This window comes from Nilaparvata lugens, chromosome 9, assembly GCF_014356525.2.
Source record: "Nilaparvata lugens isolate BPH chromosome 9, ASM1435652v1, whole genome shotgun sequence".
NCBI lineage: Eukaryota > Metazoa > Arthropoda > Insecta > Hemiptera > Delphacidae > Nilaparvata > Nilaparvata lugens.
This window is the reverse complement of record NC_052512.1, coordinates 38442773-38470425: the sequence shown is the minus strand read 5'-3', so window position 1 is coordinate 38470425 and position 27653 is coordinate 38442773. Positions and strand designations below refer to the sequence as shown.

At 35.7% G+C, this 27653-nt stretch overlaps 1 protein-coding gene across 1 annotated transcript in view; it reads right to left on the bottom strand.

The window, feature by feature from the left end:
• Positions 1-27653, bottom strand: part of LOC111054671 (regulator of nonsense transcripts 1) — a 109121-nt gene that overhangs the window by 37051 nt on the left and 44417 nt on the right. Inside the window, exons 8-13 of the mRNA XM_039435833.1 lie at positions 25390-25549; positions 21901-22095; positions 15992-16080; positions 13280-13538; positions 6354-6567; positions 4112-4338 (exon numbers count right to left, since the gene is read on the bottom strand). Coding sequence (XP_039291767.1) covers positions 4112-4338; positions 6354-6567; positions 13280-13538; positions 15992-16080; positions 21901-22095; positions 25390-25549 — 1144 coding nt within the window. The remainder of the gene's footprint in view (positions 1-4111; positions 4339-6353; positions 6568-13279; positions 13539-15991; positions 16081-21900; positions 22096-25389; positions 25550-27653) is intronic.

The window sequence follows — 27653 nt, the reverse complement described above, 5'->3', positions numbered from 1 at the left end:
ATAAAAGCTTAGTCAATTTTGAAAAGCGATCGGAGGAATATAATAGGAAAACGCTCTCCCCGTTAATAGAGCCCATAATTGAACTGGGAAAAAACAAATTCTCACACTCTGATGTAAAACCAAAAAAGGAACAGGTAAAAGAGGAGAGTATGGAAATTGATGATAATGAGGAGGGAGATGAACAGAGTTATGAGAGTTCAGCAGACAATTTTTTAAGCTCGACTAAATTGAAAACAGTTTACTTGGTTCTAGCAGAAACGACAATGTGCTGTCACAATATCTAAAAACGTTTCATGCGGAAAAATTGAATAATTCAATCAGTTATGGAATTTCATATAATTCTAAAGATGACGTGTATTATATTGGTAATCAACAAGTAATATTTGTTGATGGTTATATAGATATTGATAGTGAAAGATTTCGATTAACACACGGTCTACTTGAGTTGTTATTCAGTGCGAGACCAAACTCAAATCTTTATAATGAGAGAGATCTGGATAAGTATAAAAAAATCTTAACACTTACAGGTATACATTTAGATCGAAGAGGCTATGTTAAACGAAATCAGGGAATTAAATCGCAATTGATTCAAAAGTTATTTCCCAGTAAAAAAATTAGTAAAAAGAAGGGTTGGGGTTTATTGAAATTTGCAAAAAATAATTCTCATGATAGAATTTATCAATACTTTGATAATTTTGACGAATTAGTGGAAAGATTAAATTTACTCTATTCCTCAAAAGCTAGTGGGAACACTGGGCATGATGTGGAAATTGCAAGTATAATTGAAGAGCTAAAAGAAGCAAAATTAATTGTTTAGTGTCACGATGACTCTACATCGGTTCGGACGAATTGATACACCTAGCGGAGCTAGTCTTACGTGTGATATTGACTCGATAACACAGAAGATAATCGAATCGATAAATCAGCAAGGAATCAGCGAAGCTGTGAAATTTTATTTAGATTCGCAAATAACCAAACTCGTTTCGGAAAATACAAAGAATATTGGAGTGAGCATAATTGAAAGAGAACATATTCTAAGCACCTTACAAAATTTCAGTGCCAATATCGATAAAGCTATTGGAGAGAGAACTCAAACTCTAGAGAGTGCATTAGGTGAAGTGAAAACTTTAACAGACAGCTTTTCATCTCAGTTGCTCAGTATTAACAACGATAAAGTTGATAAGGCTTATTTAGATGAAAAATTAAAAGCCGTATCAGATAAAATTAAGAATTTGGAGGTGCTGGACAGAAACTATCTCAATACTAAATTGAAACAACTTAGTACAGAAATTTTTACTAAAGTAAATGAAACTCACCCATCGGGAATTGATAAGCAATATTTAGAATCTACTTTGCAGAAATTGATTAGTTCTTCATTAACAAAGGAAGAGTTTGAAAAACGATTATCTGAAATGGCGGGTGCAATAAAAGCTAATATTATGGAGGGTATTGAGCAGTTTATTACAAAAGATGCTATTGCTATTCTGATTAATCAAATTGCAGAAAAGTATGCAACTAAAAATGATATTGGAGATTTTATTAAGAAAAACGAGATGGTAGAGGCTGTGAAAAGCGTACGTGATGAAATAGCTGAGGCAATTAAAAATTCGGAAGAGGGTGCTGTCATGAGACTGCAATGTTCGGCGCCCTTCATTGACTACCTAAGCTTATTTATCCACAAAATGGCCTATGATATTGTAAGGAATTACGCAAAAGTTAGTTTTAATATGAATTGGATAGAAGCTAAACAGCATAATTTGACTGAGGAGCAAGTCGGAGATCTTATTACAGAAAAAATGGATTTGATCAAATATAAAGACTTTATATTGGCGCCGAAAACATAAAATCTTGAGTTGAGTGTGAGAGAGTGAATGTTTCAGTCTAGACATTTTTGAGTATATCGATAAATCTTTTAAAGGTAGAGTGAGACAGCACCTATAGTTTCAGTCTAGACCACCGTGATTGACATTTTTGAGCATATCAATAAATCTTTAAAAAGGTTGTACAAGTGAACTTCAACACCTATAGTTTTCACCCTAGTCATTTTTGACTATATCGATAAATCTTGAAGAAGGTTGAGTGAAGTAACTTTAACGAGTAAACACTTGTCACATAAATCGATTTTTTTCATGCAACGGTTTTCGTTGCAGGAGTTATTAAGCGACCTCACAGGGTGCGGAGCAGATGAGAGGCACGTGCGATCGAATGCACCTGTCACTTTACTCTAAAGAGCTAATATCTTCCCATACTAGATTCCTTCCTTTCGTAATGCTGGTGAGAATCGTTTCACACTATAGGAACGATCGATCAAATGGAACTTGATTCTTGTCTCCTTTACTCGGGTTAGAGAAGGGTGTGGGAAAGAGATAAGGATCAATTGAGCCTGTCATCATAGTAGAGTGAAATGGATGCAGTTCAATTTGTTAGTATAGCATTAGATGTAGAAAGAATTGATTCTTATCTCCTTTACTTTCGGAAAGGGTGCAGGAAAGAGATGACACTAGTAAAAGAAGGAGATCTCTTGAACCTATCATCAATCCATTGGAGCGAAATGGATTCACTTCAATTTGTCACTATAGCATTAGATGTAGAGATATGAATTCACTTTAATTTGACACCAAAGGAATTTTTCCCTCTCAAAGAGATTTTTTCCCCCACATCTTTAGGATTCACCTCAATCTGTCAGCATAGCATTAGATGTAGAAATATGGATTCACTTCAATTTGACAGTAGACAGAGGGAATTTTTCCTCCTAAAAGGGAAATTTTTTTTTCCCTCACCTGGAGAGAGAGAGAGAGAGAGATATCTTACCCCCCTCACCTCCACTGGACAGGGGGAAGGGGAAATCTATTTTTAGAAAGAGAGAGAAAGATATATCTCCCTCTCTCTCTCTCTCCCCCTCACCTCCACTGGACAGGGGGAAGGGGAAATCTATTTTTAGAAAGAGAGAGAAAGATATATCTCCCTCTCTCTCTCTCCCCCTCACCTCCACTGGACAGGGGGAAGGGGAAATCTATTTTTAGAACACCCCCCGCCCTACAGGCGGGGGGAAGGGAGGAGGGATGGACGAGGGGGGAGAGGGGGGAGGGGGATCTCGAGCAAAAAAGTCAGTCGGTTCTCCCTAATCTTCTCTACTGACGTATATAAAAGGTTTTTGAAAATTTTGCATTTCAAGGATAATATAAAAGGAAAAAGGTGCCTCCTTCATACGCCAATATTGGAATAAAAATCAGACTATAGAATTATTCATCATAAATCAGCTGACAAGTGATTTCACAGATGTGTGGAGAAGCCAGTCTATTGCTGTATTTCCATAAGGTCTATAGTTTCAATCAGGTACTTGTGGATGAGAATACTGCGTGAGGTCTACTGTTCACAGAACTACTAGTTAAGCATGAATCATGAATATGACGATATACGTAGTTTAGATTTATTAGCACAAACAATATTATTCTATGATCGGAAAAGAAAAACCAGGCTATTGCCCAAAACTTCTTCAATTTCCTAATTTAGCCTAGTTTCAATTTGTCCAAATATTATACATAGGTTATGTCCATTTCAATTTCTACACCAAATCACAATCAGAATATATGAATTAGAATAAAACAGTAGAAAGCAGTAGAAGAAAAAAAAGAAAAAGGAAAAGAAAAAAGAAGATGAGGAAGTAGAAGAAGATGAAGAGTAAGTGGAAGAAGAAGAAAGGAGAAGAAGAAGAAGAAGAAGAAGAAGAAGAAGAAGAAGAAGAAGAAGAAGTAGAAGAAGATTGATTGATTGAGTACTTTATTGATGTAGATTACAATAGATTTATTAGATATACTGGCTTATACACTTATATACAATAGCTTACAATACAGCAAAATTATAGATGAATTTACATAATATAGACTAAGAAAGTAATTATTGAACTATATATGATATGAAAAAGCAATTTGTAATATAATAATTATATTGTTATGCATCTACATAAATTGGCGGAGCTTTGGATATATCAATGTCCATTCTTCGGAAAGAATATTAAAAATATCCTCCCCACTAACTCTCTACCAAAAGGTGAAGGAGTCAGAAGGAGAAGAGAGAAGGGAGAAGAAGAAGAAGAAGCGACAATACTCACCAAGTAGGCTCGCTGGCCCTCATAGGGCGTAATGACGCCGATCTGGTCGGGCTTGACGCCGCAGCGTAGAAAACGCGTAGTCAGCTTTTCGACGTTGGCCGCTTCGGTGCGGTTGAGATAGGACGTGCCCGAGCCGGCTATCTCCTCCTGGCCTTGGGTCACGTAGAACAGCATTGGCTTGTCCACCACTGGCCACGGAAAGTCCATTTTCGCCAGTTTACGCTCATCTACATCAACAACATTAGCTATGAGTAGCCTATATTGATTGAAAATACAGGAAGATTTGACAACCACTAAAATGTATTGCCTTACAAAAAGTGTTCACAAATAAATACAGATTACAAAATGTAATATTTTAGAATAAGAAGTATAATTTTTTCAACATAGTAATATACTAATTGGGCGAAACCAGCAAAACCACAGTTTGAGTGCCGGTGACGAGTACCAAAACAGAAAACGATATATTACTTCCAATAGAAAAACGTTGATTCAACAAGGTAAGCTATACTATAATAATTATAACTATACAATTCAATCAAGGTGAAAGTGGGGAAAACATATTTTATACTGTATGTAAGTTTGATGGCAATACTAGAGAAAAAAAATCAAATTGTGTTGTGAATTAGGTGAAAAACATTTGTTGATTATTTAATCCAATCAATTATTTTCTTAGCACTTGATTTAGTGATGCTATCTAAAATTGAATTTTCGGGTAACAGGTTAATCAATTTATTTACTACATAGGGGAACTGTCTACGGCATACTATTAGGTCTGTCCTGGAAACACGGTATAATTTGATGGCGATTTGAAATTGTAAGCTGGAATGTATGGAGTGAATGCATTTTTGGATCTATTGATATAAAGTATTAAATTTTTTATATAGAGTTTGCTCACTGTCAGAACCGTCAATTCTTCATAAAGTAAGTGACTGGGATATCGTCTCTGCCTTTGGAGAGCAGCTTTCAGTATGTGCCTCTGAATCACATCAATTATTATTAACATCAAACGAAAGTCCACGGAAAGTCCATTTTCGCCAGTTTACGCTCATCTACATCAATTAATTATTATTATCATCAAACGAAAGTCCACGGAAAGTCCATTTTCGTCATTTTGCGCAACATCAATCAATCAATAATCCTTTATTGTCATTAAACACAACGTTTTGCAACAAATACAAATATACAATAGAATAAAACAATCAGAGGAATTAAGGCTGTGCAAAGGCTAAAAATAAACTTTCCACTGGTGATATTATTTGAAGTTTTTCGATTTGTATAATATCAAGCTATCTAAATTAAAAAAAAATCTCAGGTAAATAATTTTTTTTCCGATCATTACTTTTTGAGATATGAGCGACTGAATTTTGAATTTTTGGGGCAGAACATTTCAAATTCGGTACGATATAAATCCATGAGATTTAGAGGATGGTTCTTCATGGTATTGTTGATCTGGTAAAACAAAAATTTACTGAAAATAATTTTTGGAAGTTATTCAATTTACCTACCAATTGTAAATAGCCAAAAATAACTTCTAGTTGAGTTATTTTTGGTTAATTGAATAACTCTTCAAAAAATTGATATTTTCAGAAAATTTTCGTTTCACTAGATCAACAATACCATGAAGAATCCATCCTCTAAATCTCATGGATTTATCTCTTATGGAGTAGCCGTAGTCGAGTGGATTAGATGCTGGCTTTGTAATCCAAAGGCCCGGGTTCGAATCCCAGCCCGGGCAAGATATTTTTCTCGGGCCACTCCCGTGTTTCGGATGGACACGTTAACGTCGGTCCCGGCTGCCTAAAAAAGCAGTCGTTAGGTCATGTCAGAGGCCCTGAAATTGATCAGTTGCGACCTGAAAACTCTGACACCAGACCTGAGCCAGCCAGGTCACACGATATTATTATTATTATCTCTTACTGAACTTGAAATGTTCTGTCCCAAAAATTTAAACTTTAGGTGCACATATCTCAGAAAGTAATGATCGGAAAAAAATATTTCCTGAGAAAACTTTTTCATTTTGATAGCTTGATGATATATATACAAATCAAAAAACTTTGAAAAATATCACGAGTAAAACGTTTATTTTTAGCCTTTGCACAGCCTTAAAAATTTCAGTTGTCCCTTTGTCTCACTCTTATAATGATCTTTACAAATATATTGGAAAAGATTATCGAATTTAAAAAAAGATGGGTAGCGAACAGCCTCAACGTGGTAAGACGTTTAGTGAGTGAGATAGACTTACCAGCACAGACCCCGTTCTGGAGCGATCCCTCATAGAAGAAGTTGGAGGGGAAACGACTGAGCTCGGGGTGCATACGGTACTGGACCTCGAGGCGGAACGGTCGTATGCCCAGCACGACCAGTCGCTCGAACAGAGACTGCGACAGACCTGCGCGACTCGCCTTCTTGCACATCACCACGGGACCCAGTTGGCAGTGGTCGCCCACAAGTATCAACTGCAACAATTCAATTTAAAGTTTACTCATCAAAAGCGATTACAATACAAATTTAAATACTATAAAATTTAATTGACCGAGCAAAGTGAGGTCTAAGATTCAAGTCGGAGATTCAAGATAGAACTGCAACAATTCAATTTAAAGTTTACTCATCAAAAACAATTACAATAAAATTACTAAGTTCCTGAAATTTTCCCAGAAATGAGACTCATGTCAGTTGATAGGGCTTATAAATAGCTATCCATGGTATAAATTTGAAGAAAATCGTTAGAACCGTTTTCGAGAAAAATGTGAAAAATATGGTTTTTAGTAATTTTCCACCATCTTAGATTGAATTTCATTGAATTTCTTATTGTCGGATCCTCATAGTACCTTAAGTTCAAAATTTCAAGCCAATCGGTTAATTAGAAATGGAGTTATCGTGTTCACAGACATACACACATACACACACAGACCAACACCCAAAAATCATGTTTTTGGACTCAGGGGACCTTGAAACGTATAGAAAACTTGAAATTAGAGTACCTTAATTTTTTTGGAAAGCAATACTTTCCTTACCTATGATAATAGGGCAAGGAAAGTAATAAACAGATGTTTATTCACAGATGGAAATTACTGAAATATTACAATTATTCAAATGCTAATGAATTAATTAACCGAGCGAAGTGAGGTCTAAGATTCAAGATCTGAATTTCGTGAGAATCGTTTTCGAGATCCGGTGAAATACAAACATATAAACATCAAACATATCCTATACTATTAAACGAACAACTTCTGTTTATATGTTTAGATGTCAAGATGTTTGGATGTTTGTATGTTTGTATCTCACCGGATTTCGAAAACGGCTCTAACGATTCTCACGAAACTCAGAACATATAGTAGGTTTATAATATAAAGATTCGATTACACTAGGTCATCCCTGGGAAAACTCGCTGAAGGACATCAAAAGGATAATTATTATTCATCCTTGGAAAAACAGCTGATAATAATTATTTCGTCGTCTGTTGGTGATGGAAGTGAGTGAGCGAGCTCATGTGTGTGGGACTGTGTCAAAATTATGACTCAGCTGTTGAGCTTTTGTAATCATTCAATCAGGTACTTAGTGCCGGTTGCAAAAAAACGGGTTATTTTGAATCCTGATTAATTCCAGTAGATCCGTCTTTTTGAAATGGTCTTCTCTGATTTGGTTCACGTGAAGTTAATCAGGATTAAAATCTAACCGGATTTTGTGCAACTGGGCCTTTGTGAGGGAAATTTTTACATTTCTCTGGGAATTAATCTCAATTTACTGTGATTTGATAGAACATTTCTGTATTAATGCTATTATAATTTCATCTTTCGTAATAATTTTTTATGCTTTTGTACTCTAGAGCGAAGCTCGGTCCCCGATATTATAATTTAATTGAAATAGTGAGGTCTAAGATTCAAGTCGACGGTTTGGCATTTCTCTCTATGTTAAAATGTTTATATGTTGCGCATTTACAGAGAAACACGGTAATAGATTTTCTAGAAATTTAATAATAATAATAATAATAATGTCACTGGTCGAGGGTACAAAACGACCAGAGGTGTTTATTCAAATTATAGACATGATTACAAAAAGCATATAAGGTACAATTATTTACAAAGTATTAATACAATTGGTTGATGATTTGCTGATCTATGAAAATGTTGCACCCCCCCCCACTATATATGAATATGTTGTGTCGGGATGTCACTAATTTTGCTATTGTTTAACATTTTATGCCAGAAGTAAAAGTAATTAATAAAGATACATCTTGCGAGTGATAAGAAGTTCATGAAAACCACATTTATATACACAAATTTAAAAAAGAAAATTTATAACCTAAGATGTATAAATTTTATAAAAATTTAACATAAAAAACATTTATAATTTTATAATACTCATGGGAAGAAAACCATTGAAATGAACAAAATAAGAATGAAAAAGTATGGAAAATTTTTCATAGAACTAATTGTTCTCCATGATTGATTCTATTGGACAGGAGCCAGTTTTTTGTTTTTGATTTGAATTAATTGATTGGAACTGATTTGACAGGTATGTTCCTTTTTAAATTGCGCGTCGACGTATATACAAGGTTTTTGGAAATTTTGCATTTCAAGGATAATATAAAAGGAAAAAGGAGCCTCCTTCATACGCCAATATTAGAGTAAAAATCAGACTATAGAATTAATCATCATAGATCAACTGTTTAGTGGACTATAATACTACCATAACCAAATCTAAAGGTGCATACAGATATACGCGCCGCCAACTTGAGCAAATCACTTTTAATCAGCTGATTATATATGTATTTTTACAGAAACGGTAAGATACAGATATAAAACGCTTGGCATCAGCTGATTAAAAGTGAACCGTTATAGGCCGCGGCCTACGATATCGCAACATCGCAGTGTAGGCCTAGGATCTAATACGTGATTAGCAAAAAAAAAAAAAAAAAAAGCTGTTTTTTTAAAAATCTTTTTCACCAATCAAGTTTTGGTAAGTGGCTGTGATACTACCCGTTCAAAAACATCGAACATCTTGAAAATGTATCTCTCCATCAACGTTAGTAGACAGTTGACTATAATACTACCCGTTCAAAAACATCGAACATCTTGAAAATGTATCTTTCCATCAACGTTAGTAGACAGTTGACTATAATACTACCCGTTCAAAAACATCGAACATCTTGAAAATGTATCTTTCCATCAACGTTGTAGACAGTTGCAGCCAGACCTGATAACAGCGCTCACACTCACATTACGGGACAACACGTCACGGTACGATAGGACAGAAAGCTCTATGTTTATTTAGGATTTTCTCTAGACATTTTAAATTGAGAAATTATTTATTATTTTTTGAGAAAACATAACAACAGGTCAATGTAACCATAGATAAACAATAGCTTGAGTAGATATCCCATGGTATAGGGCGTTTATGTCGCAACTTTTACTGTTATCTCAAGCCGCTAGCTCATGTAATTCTTCCCCGTGAAGCTGTGTGAGACTAGTAGACTCTCATATTGCGCCGTTCATACACTCTCACCCCAACAAAACAGTGAAAATCTACAATAATCAGTAGTAATCGACTTGAGATAACAGTAAAAGTTGCGACCTAAACGCCCTATACCATGGGATATCTACTCAAACTATTGTTTCTCTATGATGTAACTTACTGAGCGCGAGGTCTACTGTTCACAGTTATTAAGGCTGTGCAAAGGCTAAAAATAAACTTTTTACTCGTGATATTTTTCAAAGTTTTTTTGTTTTGTATATCATCAAGCTATCAAAATGAAAAGCTTTACTCAGGAAAACATTTTTTTCCGATCATTACCTTATGAGATATGAGCGCCTGAAGTTTAAATTTTTGGGACAGAACATTTCAAATTCGGTACGATATAAATCCATAAGATTTAGAGGATAGATTCTTCATGGTATTGTAGATCTAGTAAAACAAAAATGTTCTGAAAATATCAATTTTTAAAGATAGTTATCCAATTTACTAAAAATAACCGAAAATAATTTTTAGTTGAGTTATTTTTGGTAACTTGAATAAATTTTCCAAAAATTGATATTTTCAGAAAATTTTTGTTTTACTAGATCAACAATACCATGAAGAATCCATCCTCTAAATCTCATGGATTCATATCATACCGAATTTGAAATGTTCTGTCCCAAAAATTCAAACTTCAGTCGCTCATATCTCAAAAAGTAATGATCGGAAAAAAATGTTTCCCTGAGAAAACCTTTTCATTTTGATAGCTTTATGATATACGAATCGAAGAATATCACAAGTAGAACGTTTATTTTAGCCTTTGCACAGCCTTACCAAGGTACCTAGAATCATAGAGAAGAGATAATCGTACGTTATATCTTCACACTTTTCTTGCCCTATTACCATAGGTAAGGAAAGTATTGCTTTCCGAAAAAATTAAGGTACCCCAATTTCTAAATTTCCCAACTTCTTTCTTTTTTTTGCGCCTAGTCCAAGAGTCCAATAAGCTACTTTATTACATTCTCGAATTGCTTTCCTATGTAAATACTGTAAAAAAATGCTGATTGACTTAATCCAGCCAAGGAGTGGATACTCACTATACTATACTATTAAACGAGCAATTTCTATTTATTGACCGAGCGAGGTGAGGTCTAAGATTCAAGTCGACGGTTTGGCATTTCTCTTAATGTTTAAATGTTTATAAGTTACGCTTGCGCATTTACGGCGAAACGCGGTAATACATTTTCATGAAATTTGACAGGTATGTTCCTTTTTAAATTGCGCGTCGACGTATATACAAGGTTTTTGGAAATTTTGCATTTCAAGGATGATATAAAAGGAAAAAGGAGCCTCCTTCGTACCGTAAAAATCAGACTATAGAATTATTCATCAAAAATCAGCTGTCTAGTGGACTATAATACTAACCGTTCAAAAACATCGAACAACTTGAAAATGTATCTTTCCATCAACGTTAGTAGACAGTTGACTATAATACTACCCGTTCAAAAACATCGAACATCTTGAAAATGTATCTTTCCATCAACGTTAGTAGACAGTTGACTATAATCATAGCCACCTCTAATACAAGGCCGCGGCCTACGATATTGCAACGTCGCAGTGTAGGCTTAGAATCTAATACATGATTGGTGAAAAAGATTTTAAAAAATACCAGCTGATCTTTTTCACCAATCATGTATTAGATTCTAAGCCTACACTGCGACGTTGCAATCTCGTAGGCCGCGGCCTTGTATTAGAGGTGGCTATGCTCTAATACTACCCGTTCAAAAACATCGAACATCTTGAAAATGTATCTTTCCATCAACGTTAGTAGACAGTTGACTATAATACTACCTGGGGCCTATTTCACAAAGGTACAAGTATTGTTACCAACCATGGTCACGAACAAGTACTTGTAGTTACAAGTTTACAAGTACTCACGTTTCACAAAAATGTATGATCTACATGTTTACAATTTTACAAGTCTACGAGTACTTCAATAGGAAACATAACCTATTTCCATGATAATTTCCTTTTTTCATCCTTTATAAAGGTTACTTGTATTTATCAATAATTACTTTGAAAATATTTGAAAGCAATATAATGTTTTTTGTACAGTCTACCTCATTTATTGCTGAATTTGTAACCTACACAGTATATGTACTCTGTATATATATAGTATATGTACTATATTGTAATATTACATTTTTTCTCGATTGGAATCGAATCTTCAATTCGAGATCTATAAAACTTTATAGTAAATATCAGAGTCATCGATTACGGACAACTTTTTGACTGAGAATTTATCGTAAATGATTGTGTTGCATATTCCATGGTGTCACCGAGGCTGGGTTGACAGAATTAAAAAGATAAATGGTTTATTTAAATAGAGATGATATATAAAAATTTAAAATAACAGTTTCAAAATGAAGTTTTATTGAGAACAAATATAAAATGTGAATTCTAAACTTGTAATTTATAATTTTTTTTGGTGATGTGTCCGTAACATCGACACTGAAGAAGCTTTGCTCTGATCCTGGTAGCTAGGCTTTTCCTGTGCCTTCTCTCTGAAATATGGCTGGCTGTGTGTGTTGTAATTTTGTGCTCTCTGAATAATTTTCTGTTTAAACAGTTTATAGTGTTCTATTTTGTCTATATATTGTTTATTGTGTATACAAGCCAATAGCCACTGTTTTTCAACTATATAAACTGGATAAGTATTTAGCTCGTAGTGACTTTAGATGCTTAGGCTTGTAAGATATTGTTCTTTGTGTATTTGTGTAGTATATTGCCAAAATTCTTTTGAAGATTATAAGTTCATTTGCTCTGAAAACTGGATTTCTCATTCATAGGCGGTAGATCCATTCATAGTTTACCAAGAATCTATTACGTTGGAGCCGATAACTATCCTTAGGTTAATAGGTGTGAAATGCTATCCAACCGATTTAGGAAAAATTGGTAGCACGGCAATATATACTGTGTATATATACTATAGTACACATAACCTATGAAGTAACACATTAATAACTATTTTGGAAATTTATTAAATTCAATTTCCTGATGCATATATTTCCAAAATAATGAATTATAGAGGAATATAGGGCATTTTTGATTATTAGAAATATTTATTGAATATTTAAAATCATTTTAATGATCACTTGTAAATCCTTTACATAGCTTTCCACTTTCATAGTTACGAACAAGTAATTTCGACAAAAATTGTTGGCTGCAATGAAAATCTTTGTGAAACACTTGTTCGTAACAAGCAAATCACTTGTAAACTTGTAGAAATTCATTGTAACTACAAGTTTACAATTCTGCTTTTGTGAAACGCTTATAATCAGCTGTTCTCCAAAACCATGGTTGGCAACAAGACCTGTAACCATAGAGAAACAATAGCGTAAGTAGATATCCCATGGTATAGGGAGTTAATGTCGTAACTTTTACTGTTATCTCAAGCTGATTACTGTTGATTATTGTCGATTTTTACTGTTTTGTTGGGGTGAGAGTGTATGAACGGCACAATATGAGAGACTACCAGTGTCACACAGCTTCACGGGTAAGAACTATGTGGACTATTGGCTTGAGATAACAGTATAAGTTACGACATTAACTCCCTTTACCATGTGATATCTACTTACGCTATTGTTTCTCTATGCTTGTAACCTACTTGTACCTTTGTGAAACGGGCCCCTGTTTGGAGTGGAGTGGACATACCTGTTTGGCGCCGAGTATGACGGGAACCATACACTCGGGCTCAGTGGCCTGCATGCTCTCGTCGATTAGAATCGAGTGGAACTTGAGCCGAGACAGCCGCGGGTCGCCGGCCCCCACACACGTGCAACACACCACGTCGGCCGAGTCGAGCAGCTCCCGTTCGCTGGCCTTCTTCAACAGCCGATACCGCTTCTCGTCCACTGACGACAGTTCACCCGTCTCGTCTTTCAGCTGCTGCAGCTTCTGCAGCTCTGTGTTGCTGCAACAATAATCTATATATATAAAAGCGAAATGGCACTCACTCACTCACTGACTGACTGACTGACTGACTCACTCACTCACTCGCAGAACTAAAAATCTACCGGACCAAAAACGTTCAAATTTGGTAGGTAAGTTCAGTTGGCCCTTTAGAGGCGCACTAAGAAATCTTTTGGCAATATTCTAACTCCAAGGGTTGTTTTTAAGGGTTTAAAGTTCGTCTTTTAGCATGTATATTCTTCTTCTCCCAATCCCTTAATTATAATTGAAATTTCCATATCATATGTTACTATAGAACTATAATCTAGATAGAGTACCTCTTCGAAACAGTTGTTAACTGGCAACTAAATTAATAATTTTGTCAGGTTGGCATTAAGTTGAGTTGACTTTGTTAGGATGGCACCAAGTTGAAGATTTAAATGCATTTATCGCGGAAAAACTGATTGGGCACTGCTACTTCAATCCTGGGAATATTAAATTATTAGCCATCAGGCTCGCTTCGCTCGCCATATCCGTTTAGCCAGACGTTTAGTCTGGTTCCCCGACTGGATTGTCCTAACATATGATAAAAATGCTCGAATGAAAAATGCAGGCGAGCGAAGCGAGCCTGCTGATCTCATTCTTGGACCATCCAGTCGGAGGTCCAGGGGGCGGAGCCCCCTGGCTAGACGGATATGGCGAGCGAAGCGAGCCTGACGGCTAGTATAATAATAAACACATAAACTCATATTATTAACAAGCCGTCAGGCTCGCTTCGCTCGCAATATCCGTCCAGCCAGTACTTTCAACTGTACAATAACGACTACACAAAGAAAAATGACAATATAAGAAACTAATTCAAGCAGAATTTTGAAAATTATTGATACTCTCTCTCTATGCCTCTTTCTCACTAGCTCCCTACCATTCTCTCTCTTTTGGTAGAGAGTTAGTGAGAAGGATATTTTGAATATTCTTTCCGAAGAATGGACATTGATATGTCCAAAGCTCCGCCAATTTATGTAGATGCATAACAATATTATCTATAGTTATCACAAATTGATTTTTTCATATCATACACAGTTCAATAATAATTTTCTTATTTTCTTAGTCTATATTATGTAAATTCATCTATAATTTTGCTGTATTGTAAGCTATTGTATATAAGTGTATAAGCCAGTATAAATTGTTGTAATCTACATGAATAAAGTACTCAATCAATCTCTCTCTCTCTCTCTCTCTCTCTCTCTCTCTCTCTCTCTCTCTCTCTCTCTCTCTCTCTCTCCTCTCTCTCTCTCTCTCTCTCTATGACTCTTCCTTACTATACTGAGGTCCACGTTATAATGACAGTGGATAAATATAGAAAAATAGCGATGCCGATTCTCTGAATTAGTTAATTATATTTATACACTGTCGAAAACATAATTGGCATCGTTTTGGAGCTAGAAATGGATAGTACCACCGGCTTTTTCGAATGATAGACAAGGATAGCAAAACCAAAGTTGATCAAATACTGTCATTATAATGTGGACCTCACTATATCACCCTATCAACCACTCGTTACTCTCCTCCTTTTCTTCATTCTATCACACCTCCTGATATTCCCATCTCTCTCGTTCCTCCTCCTCTTCCCTGCTCATAACAATTATTAATACTCACTCTCTCTCCATTTTCTGTTCTTTGGTATTGTATATTATCAATATCACTCAATCAATTTCTTAAATCTCAATTGAATTTCACGTTCGTTCATCTATTTCATTTTAATTATTAATGAAATATTGTATTCACTTTTACTAATTGTAATATCATTCATCCCATAATATTCTAAGATTCTAATCCTCTAGTTCTCAACTTATTAAGTGAAGTTTATCATTTAAACATTACTTCGAGTTGTAATTCCCAACAGCTCCATTCCATCACAGCCATGTCGTGTGTTGATGGGTAGTATATTATTCTATATCCTTTTTAGAGAATCGACAATTATTTGTTGGAACACCGCCGATTTATGAAGTTACATTACAATATTATAAATATATTATCGTTATTCTAATTGCATTCAATTTTTATTCTTTGTAAAAATCGTTGAATAATTAGCATTACCGTCATTTAATGTGAATTAGTGTATAATCCAGCGAATATTGTAACACTAGCCGTCAAGCTCGCTTCGCTCGCCATATCCGTCTAGCAGGGGGCTCCGCCCCCTGGACCTCCAACTGGATCGTCCAGAAATGACATCAGCGGGCTCGCTTCGCTCGCCTGCATTTTTCATTTGAGCATGCTTCATTCCATCAGAAAGTCAAAGTACTGAGAAAACGCAGTAGAGCTGAGAAAAACGCTGATTTTTGGGCGTATCTTTGATGAAATATTAAAGTCACCTCATCACAATTTTTTTAGAAAAAGAAGTAATAGAAGAAGAAGAAGAAGAAGTTTTCTTGATGAGAGATAAGTTTAAACTGATATAATCTACATCTTACTCACCAGTCCATGTTTCTGATCTGATTGTGTAGAGCCAGGAATGAAACGGGAGAATCAATTGCTTCACGCGATTTGGCGCATACTCGGACAACCTGCAAACAAATACACCAATTAATCCCCAAACAAAAACATTATACATGTATACTAGTAGTTCTGTGAACAGTAGACCTCACGCAGTATTCTCATCCACAAGTACCTGATTGAAACTTTGTAATCACTTGTCAGCTGATTTATGATGAATAATTCTATAGTCTGGTTTTTACTCCAATATTGACATATGAAGGAGGCTCCTTTTTCCTTTTATATTATCCTTGAAAAGCACAATTTCCAAAAACCTTGTATATACGTCGACGCGCAATTAAAAAAGGAACATACCTGTCGAATTTCATGAAAATCTATTTCCGCGTTTCGCCGTAAATGCGCAACATATAAACATTTAAACATTCTTCTTCTTCTTCTCCTTTTCCCCTTCTGCCGCTACAGCGTAGGGGTCCCAGGCTCGGTCCACCTCTTCCACACCTCCCGGTCCTCAGCCATTCTCCTCATTTCCCTCATGGAACTCCCTCTCTCGCGACCCAGACTTTCAAGATAACTCTCCCAATTCATTCTCGGTCTACCTTTCCTTCTTTTTCCCTCTCTCCTGGCCTCCACCACTTGCTTTACTCCTCTATATTCCTCCATCCTGGTGACGTGTCCAAACCATTTGAGCTGCTTTTCCTTTACGTCCTCACTTAGCGCCTTCCTCCCTACCTCTTGTCTTACCCTTTCATTTCTCCATCTATCTCTTCTCGTTTTGCCCACCAATTTTCTCAAGAATCTCATTTCGGTGGCAGTTATCCTACTCCAATGGCTTTTGAGGGTAACCCAGCTCTCACTTCCATACATGAGAGTAGGAGCAAATACACAATTGAAGACTCTTTTCTTTGTCTCCATAGACAGCTCTCTTTTTCCTACTAATGTGTTGTTTAGTTGAAAGTATACATGCATGGCTTTCTTCACTCTGTTTCTTTGTCCAGTTTCCCATCATTGCTGATCACTGTACCAAGATATTCATATTGATCAACCTCTTCTAGGGCCTGTCCTCTACATGTAATTGCCAGAGTATTTCTTTGACCCCACGCTATCTTCATAACCTTGCTCTTCCCTGCATTGACCTCCATACCTCTTCTTGCCATAACCTTCTCCCATACATCCACTGCCTTTTGAAGTTTACTCTCACTATCCTCCATTAGCACGATGTCGTCCGCAAATACCAAGGCCTGCACATACACTGGTCTGAGGTTTTTATATCCAACCTTCATTTTTGGAGTGTTTCTTTTACAATATTTGAGAATGCTATTCATAAATATTATGAAAAACAGTGGGCTCAGGTTATCCCCTTGTTTCATGCCTTTCTTCATATTGAACTCTTGAGAAAGGTCTCCATCTAGCCTTACTACTCCAACGGTCTTTTTATATAGTGCCTGTACATCTTGAATCAGTCTATCACTCACTTCCATCTCCCTCATGGCACTCCATATTTCTTTCCTGGGCACTGAGTCGAATGCGGCCTTGAGGTCAATAAATGCCAAATATAATTCTTTTCCTTCTTCCAAATACATTTCTATCACCCTTCTCACGGCACAAATGTGGTCTTGAGTCTGCCTATCCCTTCTGAATGCGCTTTGCTCTTCCTACAGTCTCTCATCGACTTCTCCTCTCAGTCTCTAATCCTGGGGTATAGTTTTAACACCACTGACGAAAGACATATAGCTCTATAGTTGTCGCACTCCACCGTTCTACCTTTCTTATAAATGGGAATGATAATATTTTTCTCCCAATCACCAGGTATTTCATTGTATCGCCACACCTTTTTGAATAGTTCCCACAAATACAACTTGACCTTTGATCCTCCAAACTTTATGTACTCAGGGCTTAGCTCATCAATACCTGCATTTAAATATTTAAACATTAAGAGAAATGCCAAACCGTCGACTTGAATCTTAGACCTCACTTCGCTCGGCCAATTATACAGGTTGTTTCCAAACTCCCTACCAATATTCTAGAACATTGTTCCTGGGAAAGAAACATATCCGAATAACATTATTAAACTGTCCGAAAGGCCTTATAGTGAGGTCCACGTTATAATGACAGTATTTGATCAACTTTGGTTTTGCTATCCTTGTCTATCATTCGACAAAGCCGGTGGTACTATCCTTTTCTAGGTCCACAACGATGCCAATTATGTCTTTAGCATCGCTATTCTTCTATCTTTATTCACTGTCATTATAACGTGGACCTCACTATAGTTACTAGTTTCATATTTCTATTAATGTTTTAGTATCCAAATTTGTAGCCTATTGTAATTGTTTTGATGAATAAACTTTGATTTGACTAATTCACCCGCTATTTGTTGTCTTCACTTACTATTTTTTTCTCAACAATTTCTGAAAACATGGAAGTGAAACGTTGCACAATCATTTATGACAAGACAGAGCTACAAGAAAAACATGACAATTTTTCAAATTTATAAAACAAAATTGCGGCCACAAAATTATTTGCCAGCGCGGGAAAACAAATAATTCCCAGGCTGACAAATAAGTTTTGTATAGTAGCGCTCATCAAATTTCCATCTAGCTGCTTACCCTAATGTCAATATTTGCAGTAGCAGAAGTCTTCGGGGTCAATTACAGCATTTAATTTGGATTTTCGTTTAAAAATATCCTATACTATTAAACGAGCAATTTCTGTGTATATGTTTAGATGTTTGTATGTTTAGATTGTAAGCAGGATGATGAACGGCGGGAGAAGCCTCCACCAATTATGTAAACAGGGAAAAAACTACGATAACAAAAGAGAACAGAATAACTAGAACTTTAATGAGTCTTTAACATATTTTACATTTAAACAAAACAAGATTAATTTTATTATAAAAAAAACATTATTGATATGAAATTAATGGGTAAAGCTACTCGCTGCTGCTAAAGATACAATCTTTGTGGTTATAATTAATTAGAAAAGAAAACTCGAAAAGGATAACACCTACCTTTTGAAGATGGCTTCCCCCTTTGGCATTCACTGGTTGAAACGCGATGTTAATTATTAGTTAAAAATCAACATAACTGATCTAATGAAATGGGTTCAGATCCCGTCCTATTCAATAATACAATTCTCTTTAAACTGCCCGAACTGCGACAGGAAAACTGTATTATAAAACAAGAGCAAAATCTATCCTTTTCACCAGAACAGCCGGACTTTACTGTCAGTCCTAACGAACGAGCTCTGCCCCAAAAGCTAAATTTTGGGTATTAATATAAACTCAGTCAATGCCAAACATGAAAGCCATTTCAAGTACATATTTTTATCTGTCGCACAGGCGGCACGTTTGTTATTAGAAACAAAAGAGAAGCTACGTTAATATTGACAACAAATGAAATAAACAATCTTTCTGTCGATGACAAAAATTGTTCAAAGACAAAAACACTGTTCATTGAACTTTTTCAATTTTAAAACTCTAAAATCCTGATCAATATGAGATAAATATATGATTCATATATATGTCCCATATGACCAGGTGACAAGATATTTATAATTATGTTTGTATTTCACCGGATCTCGAAAACGGCTCTAACGATTCTCACGAAATTCAGAACACAGTAGGTTTATAATATGAAAATTCGATTGCAAACTCGCTGAAGGACATTAAAAGGATAATTATTATTCATCCTTGTAAAAACAGCTGATAATAATTATTTCGTCGTCTGTTGATAATGGAATTGAGTGAGCGAGTTCATGTGTGAGGGACTGTGTCAAAATTATGACTCAGCTGTTGAACTTTTGTAATCATTCAATCAGGTACTTAGTGCCGGTTGCAAAAATTCCAGTAGATCCATCTTTTTGAAATGGTCTTCTCTGATTTGTTTCACGTGAAATTAATCAGGATTAAAATTTAACCGGCTTTTGTGCAACCGGGCCTTTGTGAGGAAAATTTTTGCATTCCTCTGGGAATTGCATTCCTCTACTTCTAAGTATCAATAAATCTGTGGTTTTTGACAACTTCTTAGTCTTTTTCATTCATTATGAATAATTACCACAATATCAACTTCTCAACTACACAAATAATCTCAATTTACTGTGATTAGATAGAACATTTCTGAATAAACTATGAATGTTATTATAATTTCTTCTTTCGTAATAAATTATTTATGCTTTCGGCCCCCGATATTTATTCATTAATTAGCATTTGAGCAAGTGCAACCTCCAATTTATTTCCATCTATAGACTAGACTTAGTCCAGGCAATGAATGCTCTAAAAGGGCATCAATTAATACATCATTTCAAAGAGAATTCAATGCTATACAAACCTACGATAAGCGTCATTTTTATGATGCATTGTTGGAGAGTTATAAGCCCTGAAAGATCAAAACATTGGATAAAAACCTGTTATTTTAACAATTACACACCTTCGAGAGCGAATATCTCGGGAACTGTTGGGAATATCACAAAATTTCACTGAACAAAAAGTGTAGAGAATTTATCAAGCTTCATTTTGGAATAGTCATTTATGTCGGTTGAACGCATTGTTCTCAAGATATGAGCGTGGAGGCAAAACGCTGAAAAATGAAACTTTTAAACCACCCTCATCTCCTTAGCACTTGAGTTGGGAATGTGAACTTTTGATGTGTTCTCCTCCTAACTAGTCTCAACAAAGCTGCAAAGTCAAAAATTTTGTTTAAAACATTCCTTCATCAATTCTTCTATTGTTGCAAAAATGGAGATTTCACACTCAACACTAAAGCTGTAGGGAAATTTGTAAAAGTGTGAAATTATACATCAAATTGAATAGAATATAATGCTCTTTAAGCTTATAATCAACATGGTTTTTTCCATCGATTTTTGTAAAGTTATAAGAGAAAAAATAAAAAGAAATTTGTGGCAAACGTGTTTTTTTCAAAAAATGTCACACCTTCAAGAGCGGATATCTCGAAAACTAGAGGAGATATAGAAAAAGTTGTGAGATAAATATTGTAGGAAATTATGAAAGCTTTAATTTGTTATATGACAGTCAAGTCCTTAAGATTCATGGTTTTTGAGTTTTATGCGAGAAACAAAAAATGGCACCATCAAACCACCCCCCCCCCCATTAACACAGTTGGTAAGGGGGGGGGACTTTTGATATGTTTACCTCCTTACTACCCCAAACAGAACTGCAGGGTCAAAAATTGTCTTCCCAACTTTTCCCTCTATAACCTTTCATTGACTGGACTAATTAGTGTTTTAGCTTTGGTTTTACCATAGAGAAACAATAGCGTAAGTAGATTTATCCCATGGTATTGGGCGTTTATGTCGCAACTTTTACTGTTATCTCAAGCCGATTACTGTTGATTTTTACTGTTTTGTTGGGGTGAGAGTTTATGAACGGCACAATATGAGAGACTACCAGTGTCACACAGCTTCACGGGGAAGAATTACATGGACTATCGGCTTGAGATAACAGTAAAAGTTGCGACATAAACGCCCTTTGCCATGGCATATCTACTTATGCTATTGTTTCTATTGTTTCTATAAATTATAGATTATATATAAATTATAAACCATAGTATGGTTTTACCTTGAGACCCCTGCCCTATAGTGAGGTCCACATTATAATGACAGTGGATAAAGATAAAAGAATAGCGATGCCGATTCTCTGCATTAATTGATTATATTTCTACACTGTCAAAAACATACTTGGCATCGTTGTGGACCTAGAAAAGGATAGTACCACCGGCTTTGTCGAATGATAGTCTAGGATAGCAAAACCAAAGTTGATCAAATACTGTCATTATAACGTGGACCTCACTATAGATATAGATAGAGGGAACCGTATCACCACACACGATACAGTATCAACACAATATGATACAGTATCAGTGTTTTAGCTTTGGTTTTACCTTGAGCGAGGTGCGATGTATCTTCTCGGTGAGCTGGTCCACGGCTATGTTGGAGGGAGCGCAGACGAGCACCGGTCCGCCATTTTGTTTGACCAGCTGATAGACAATGGTGGCCGAGGTGACCGTTTTGCCGGTGCCCGGTGGACCCTGGATGAGCGACAACGGCCGTTGCAGTGCGTGCTTCACCGCGTACACCTGCCCACAAAAGACCACAACACTCCATGTTATAATGGCAGTTAAAAAAGATTGATTGATTGATTCAGTACTTTATTTATGTAGATTACAATATATACTGGCTTATACACTTATATACAATAGAGCAAAATTATAGATGAATTTACATAATGGAGACTAAGAAAATAATTATTGAACTGTATATGATATGAAAAAGTAATTTGTAATATAATAACTATAGATAATAATTATATTGTTATGCATCTACATAAATTGGCGGATCTTTGGACATATCAATGTCCATTCTCTGGAAAGAATATTAAAAATATCCTTCCCACTAACTCCCTACCAAAAGATAGGAGAACAACGATGCCGAGTCGCTTAAATTGACTCCATTTTGCCACTGAGTGTACACGCTCTTACTCAATTCATCCCATCAAAATTGATCAAAATTAGTTTCCATTTCCTTGATGAAATAATCAATTTCATGTCAAATTAATTGAATTCATCAATAACTAGTTATTTGTATATATAGAGTGGTAAGTACTGTTTTTCTCCCTGAGGGAAAAGATTGAAGGAAAGATTGAATTTTCCTGAGGGGAAAAAATCATTTTTCCTCCACCTACTGTCTAAAGTACTAACTTTACTCCCTGAAACATAATACTAAAGTGTTACTTTTTCGCTCTCGGTAGTAAAAAACAGAAAAACTCCCTAGAGAGGAAAAGTGACTCCATTTAAATAACATGGGAAGCATTCCTAACATCTAAATTTGAAAAAATACAAAGAAGGAAAGTAAAAAAAGTAAGAAAATACAGTATATGATACAGTATCAACACAATATGATACAGTATCAACTCAACTTGATACCATGTGTTGAATTTCACATCCAATTCAATGATTGAAATCATTAGTTCCTTCTTTACCGCCTGGAGCGCTCATTTCTTCTGCTCACATTTTGTCTTCTCTCCAGCAGCTGCTGCGCTCTGGTGACTGCTTTTCAAAGCTGGCCATTCCCTATCCAGCTATGACTTGCATTTTTTGATGGCTGGCCTTCTTCTTGTCATGTCGAAGGCGTGTTTCGTTTGATCTTTTCAAGTTTTTCCAGTGAAAACTTTGCTCAGTGCAATGGGATAATTCTATTCCTATTTCTTCATTTTTTGTGAGTTGGTGGCGCGTGCGCGTAACGAATTGATTCAATATCAATTTTATTTTCCTTTGGGTGAACCCGTATCAACATCTACTTTTGACTGTAACTTGGCGTGCCTTGTTAATATTTTATGAATCTACTTCAACACTATCATCTACTTTCAACTTGGATTGACGTGCTTTGTTGCTGTTAATGAATCTGTTTCAATATCATATTGAATCTTCTTTTAAACTTGATTTCGAACTGTAACTTACTAATGTTTGGTAATGCCCTGCCTTTACTTGACTGTTGTGTTTAAACTGGTAGCCACACACTTGCTTAGGCTTACCTCAGTTTCCATATGAACTGGACAATTCAACTAAAGTTAGCTCTTCAAATATTGAACAGTGATTAATATTTTCTTGGAAGATCTTTCAATGTTTCCAAACGAACTGGGAGTTATCAATGTGCTGTAACCAATCATCCTATCCATACAAGTGTTGGAAATCTGCATCAATTCATCACGGACAGTATACCCATACTTCAAGCAAGCCTACCTTGACTATTTCCTGGAGCCAACTTGAACACCACTATCATGTTGAAACCCTAGGTAACTGCATATTTTTACCATCTTTGTATTTGCTAATTACCTTTATCTTCCTATCCCTTAAATAAGGTTAGGGTTGAGTTTATTTATTACTTGGATCTATTTACTTAGGCTATTTTTGATTTTTTGTTGCTTCATCATAGGTCAGATTTTTATGAAACAAGAATAATTATGACAACCTATTGTAATGTTTTCAATCATTCAGTTCAGTATTTGAACTTTCAATCATGAATGTTGTCAGAACATAATCTTTTCTTGTTCATGATGCAACTTACTATTGCAGAATCACTTAACATATTAAAATATTGGTTACTTGGTAAAATATTGTACATCACTTGCTTAGGCTAGTTTTTTGATCATCACAATTTATTATTGACTTAGGATTTTAAAACAAACAAGCAATTTTTATTGCATCAAATATATTTTGTTCAATTACAATATTTTGTAATCTACAAATTCTATAAATATTAAATTCATCACATTTTAAATTCAATTTCAGTATTTTTCAAGCTCATTATTGTATTGTAATCTTATGATTAGTATTCAAGTTATTTGTAAGTGTGAATTACCATAGATGCAGTGCATCTTAACTGAATTGTCTCTACTAAACTTCGATGTTTATCAATTATAAATTTTCCATATTAAACCTCAATGGTTATTGATTTTGAACTGCCTCTAATGGTTCTTGATGTTTATCAGTTATCTTAATTGTCTGTTTCTCCATTTAAATTTTTATGTTTACTGAACTTGACAATTTGTTATCAACTTTAATTCTGTATGATTTTTGAGCTACTTTTATTCACTATCAAACATTATTGTTCTGCCATTTCTATTTCAATACATTTATATATTGCTCACTTGGTATTTTTTCTCCAAGAACCTATTCATGTTAGTAATAATTTTTCCGTCTTTTATGAAGTAAGACGGTGGTCCTCCTTATTAAAATTATGTTGTATCTGGGTCAATGACCAATAAGCAAAATATTTACATCACATTGAACAGCCGCTCTATACTGATCCACTAGCTACCAGAATTCGGACTCAGAAACAATATAAACTGGTCCTCCGCCTGGCCGGATATCCTATTAATCTTGTAATTTTGTTTCTTTTCATGTGTACTCAATCGCCCATGCACCTTGTAACCTGGACTGAGGGTTGCTGTGGACGAGGGGTTGCCAATGAGACGTACCATTCAGTGGCCAAGCTGTCCATACCATGTATCAGTTGGACAAGTTGCACGACCATACACAAGCCAGCATTAATCACAATTACATCACAACCACAGCACAGGTGTCAGTGAAAGTGCAGTGATAATCTCAGTGAAGGTTGTATGAAAATTTTCTTTTGTTTTCAATACCTTTTTTGTAACAATGGCTACATCCCCTCCTCCCAGTGACTCACGTTCAGTGTCTCCAGATTTAGGGTCTGAGCATTCTGCTCTTATCAATTCTAGGAACAATTTACTAGTCTATCAACACAATATGATACAGTATCAACTCAACTTGATACCATGGGATATCTTAGTGATCAATTATTCATTCATAGTCGCTGACAGTAGAATGTGAATCATGAGTGATACAGACCTGTGAGCGGTTGAGATCGGGCAGGTTGGGTGCGGAGAAGTGCTTGGGCAGGTGGCAGCGGAACAGCACCTCGTCGACATCGTGCCCCAGGAGGCGGTGGTAGATGTAGCTGGACACAGAGTTGTCATCCACGGCGAACTTGCGAAGTGCCAGCTGCATCCTGCAAAGTATCAAAGTGTCATCTATAATATACAGGATGTTTAAGAATTTCCTACCAATATTCTTCAATAGTATTCAAACCTGAATGCTTCAAATGGGAGGGAGTGCTTGTCTGTTGAAGTAATAAATTTTTTATGCTTTTGTACTCCAGAGCGAATCTAGGTCCCCGATATTCTATTTGTAATTGATTATGTGTTTGGTTTTTAAAATGTGAATAAATTGTTATTTTGATGAGTGATAAAGTAGCTTACTTAACCTAGATTTTCATTTGGACTGTAGTCTAAATTTGAAAAGGGACAGTTTTGGGCATAAGCCTGTTCTGCCTCCTCATATAACTGTAAAAATAATTGTACGACTAAAAAATCTGGTGTGGTACACTCACACAACTTTCCTTGCTCATTGAATTTGAAACTACGATCAGATTTCTGTATATCTATATATATATATAAAAGCGAAATGGCACTCACTCACTGACTGACTGACCGACTGACTGACTGACTCACTCACTCACTCGCAGAACTAAGTCTGAGCCCCCGACTGGATCGTCCTGACATATAATAAAAATGCTCAAATGAAAAATGCAGGCGAGCGAAGCGAGCCTGCTGATCTCATTCTTTGACGATCCAGTCGGGGGTCCTGGCAAGACGGATATGGCGAGCGAAGCGAGCCTGACGGCTAGTAATGATATACGCTTCAGCCGTAAAAACAGCTTTTAAAGTCGTAAAAACAGCTGTTCTACAGATGAAATATCTCGACTATGTGTTCTTTTTATGAACTGCGCTACCTACCTACCTCATGCACGAGAAGGAGGTTACTAAGTCCATTTCTCAATGATGAGGTGGATCCCCCATTGGTTTCCCAGAAAGGAGACTCGTGCCAGTTGATAGAGCTGATAAATAACTATACAGGGTATGAATTTGAAAAAAATCGGTCAAGTTATTTTTGAGGAAATCGTGAAAAACCTGGTTTTTTAATAATCATCCGCCATTTTTCTCAAGAATATTACGGAGCTCCTGCCATTTTCCAAGAAATGAGACTCATGTCAGTTGATAGGGCATATAAATAGCTATCCATGATATAAATTTGAAGAAAATCGTTAGAGCCGTTTTCGAGAAAACCGTGAAAAACACGGTTTTTTAGTAATTATCCGCCATCTTGAATTGAATTTTATTGAATTTCCTATTGTCGGATCCTCATGGTATAAGGACCTTAAGTTTAAAATTTCAAGTCAATCGGTTAATTAGCAATGGAGTTATCGTGTTCACAGACATACACACACACACACACACACACACACACACACACACACACACACACACACACACACAGACCAATACCCAAAAATCATGTTTTTGGACTCAGGGGACCTTGAAACGTATAGAAAACTTGAAATTGGGGTACCTCAATTTTTTTGGAAAGCAATAGGCTACTTTACCTACCTATGGTAGCAGGGCAAGGAAAGTAAAAAATATGAAATGGGATAAACACTTGGAAAAACTTATAAAACAGCTCTATCATGCACTTTTTGCGCTGAGAACTGTGAGACTGCATCCACCATAAAGACAGCTCAGAAGGTGTATCATGGATATTTTTTAGCCCTAATACGCTACAGCATCTTCTTTTGGGGAATAGTAAAAATAAATTATCTATATAATAAGAGAGAGTAGGGTTGTGTTTGTTCGTTTGTTCGCATCAAAACATGTCAACTTGTGGATTGCATACCGGAAAAAACGGGAATGATTTAGATCTAATTTTGAACATAGATTCTAAAAATATCAATATCGTGCACCTGGAAGCCCAAATTTCAATTTTCCTTCTAGATTTTTCAGAATTAATGATCAAACTTCATTAATAGTACATACGATTTCATAAAAAAATCACCAAATCATATGGTCGGAATTAAAAATTTTTATTATATTAAAAAACTGGATTATACACGTATATATACAGGTGTAAAGTAGTATAGGAAAATTATGTTTGACGCATCATCACGTCTGAACTACTGGACTGATTAACTTGAAATTTTGCATATAGATTCTTGCTTAACCGAGGATGGTTATAAACTTATTTTAAAATCTTCAATATTTGATTACATCAAGTTTGTC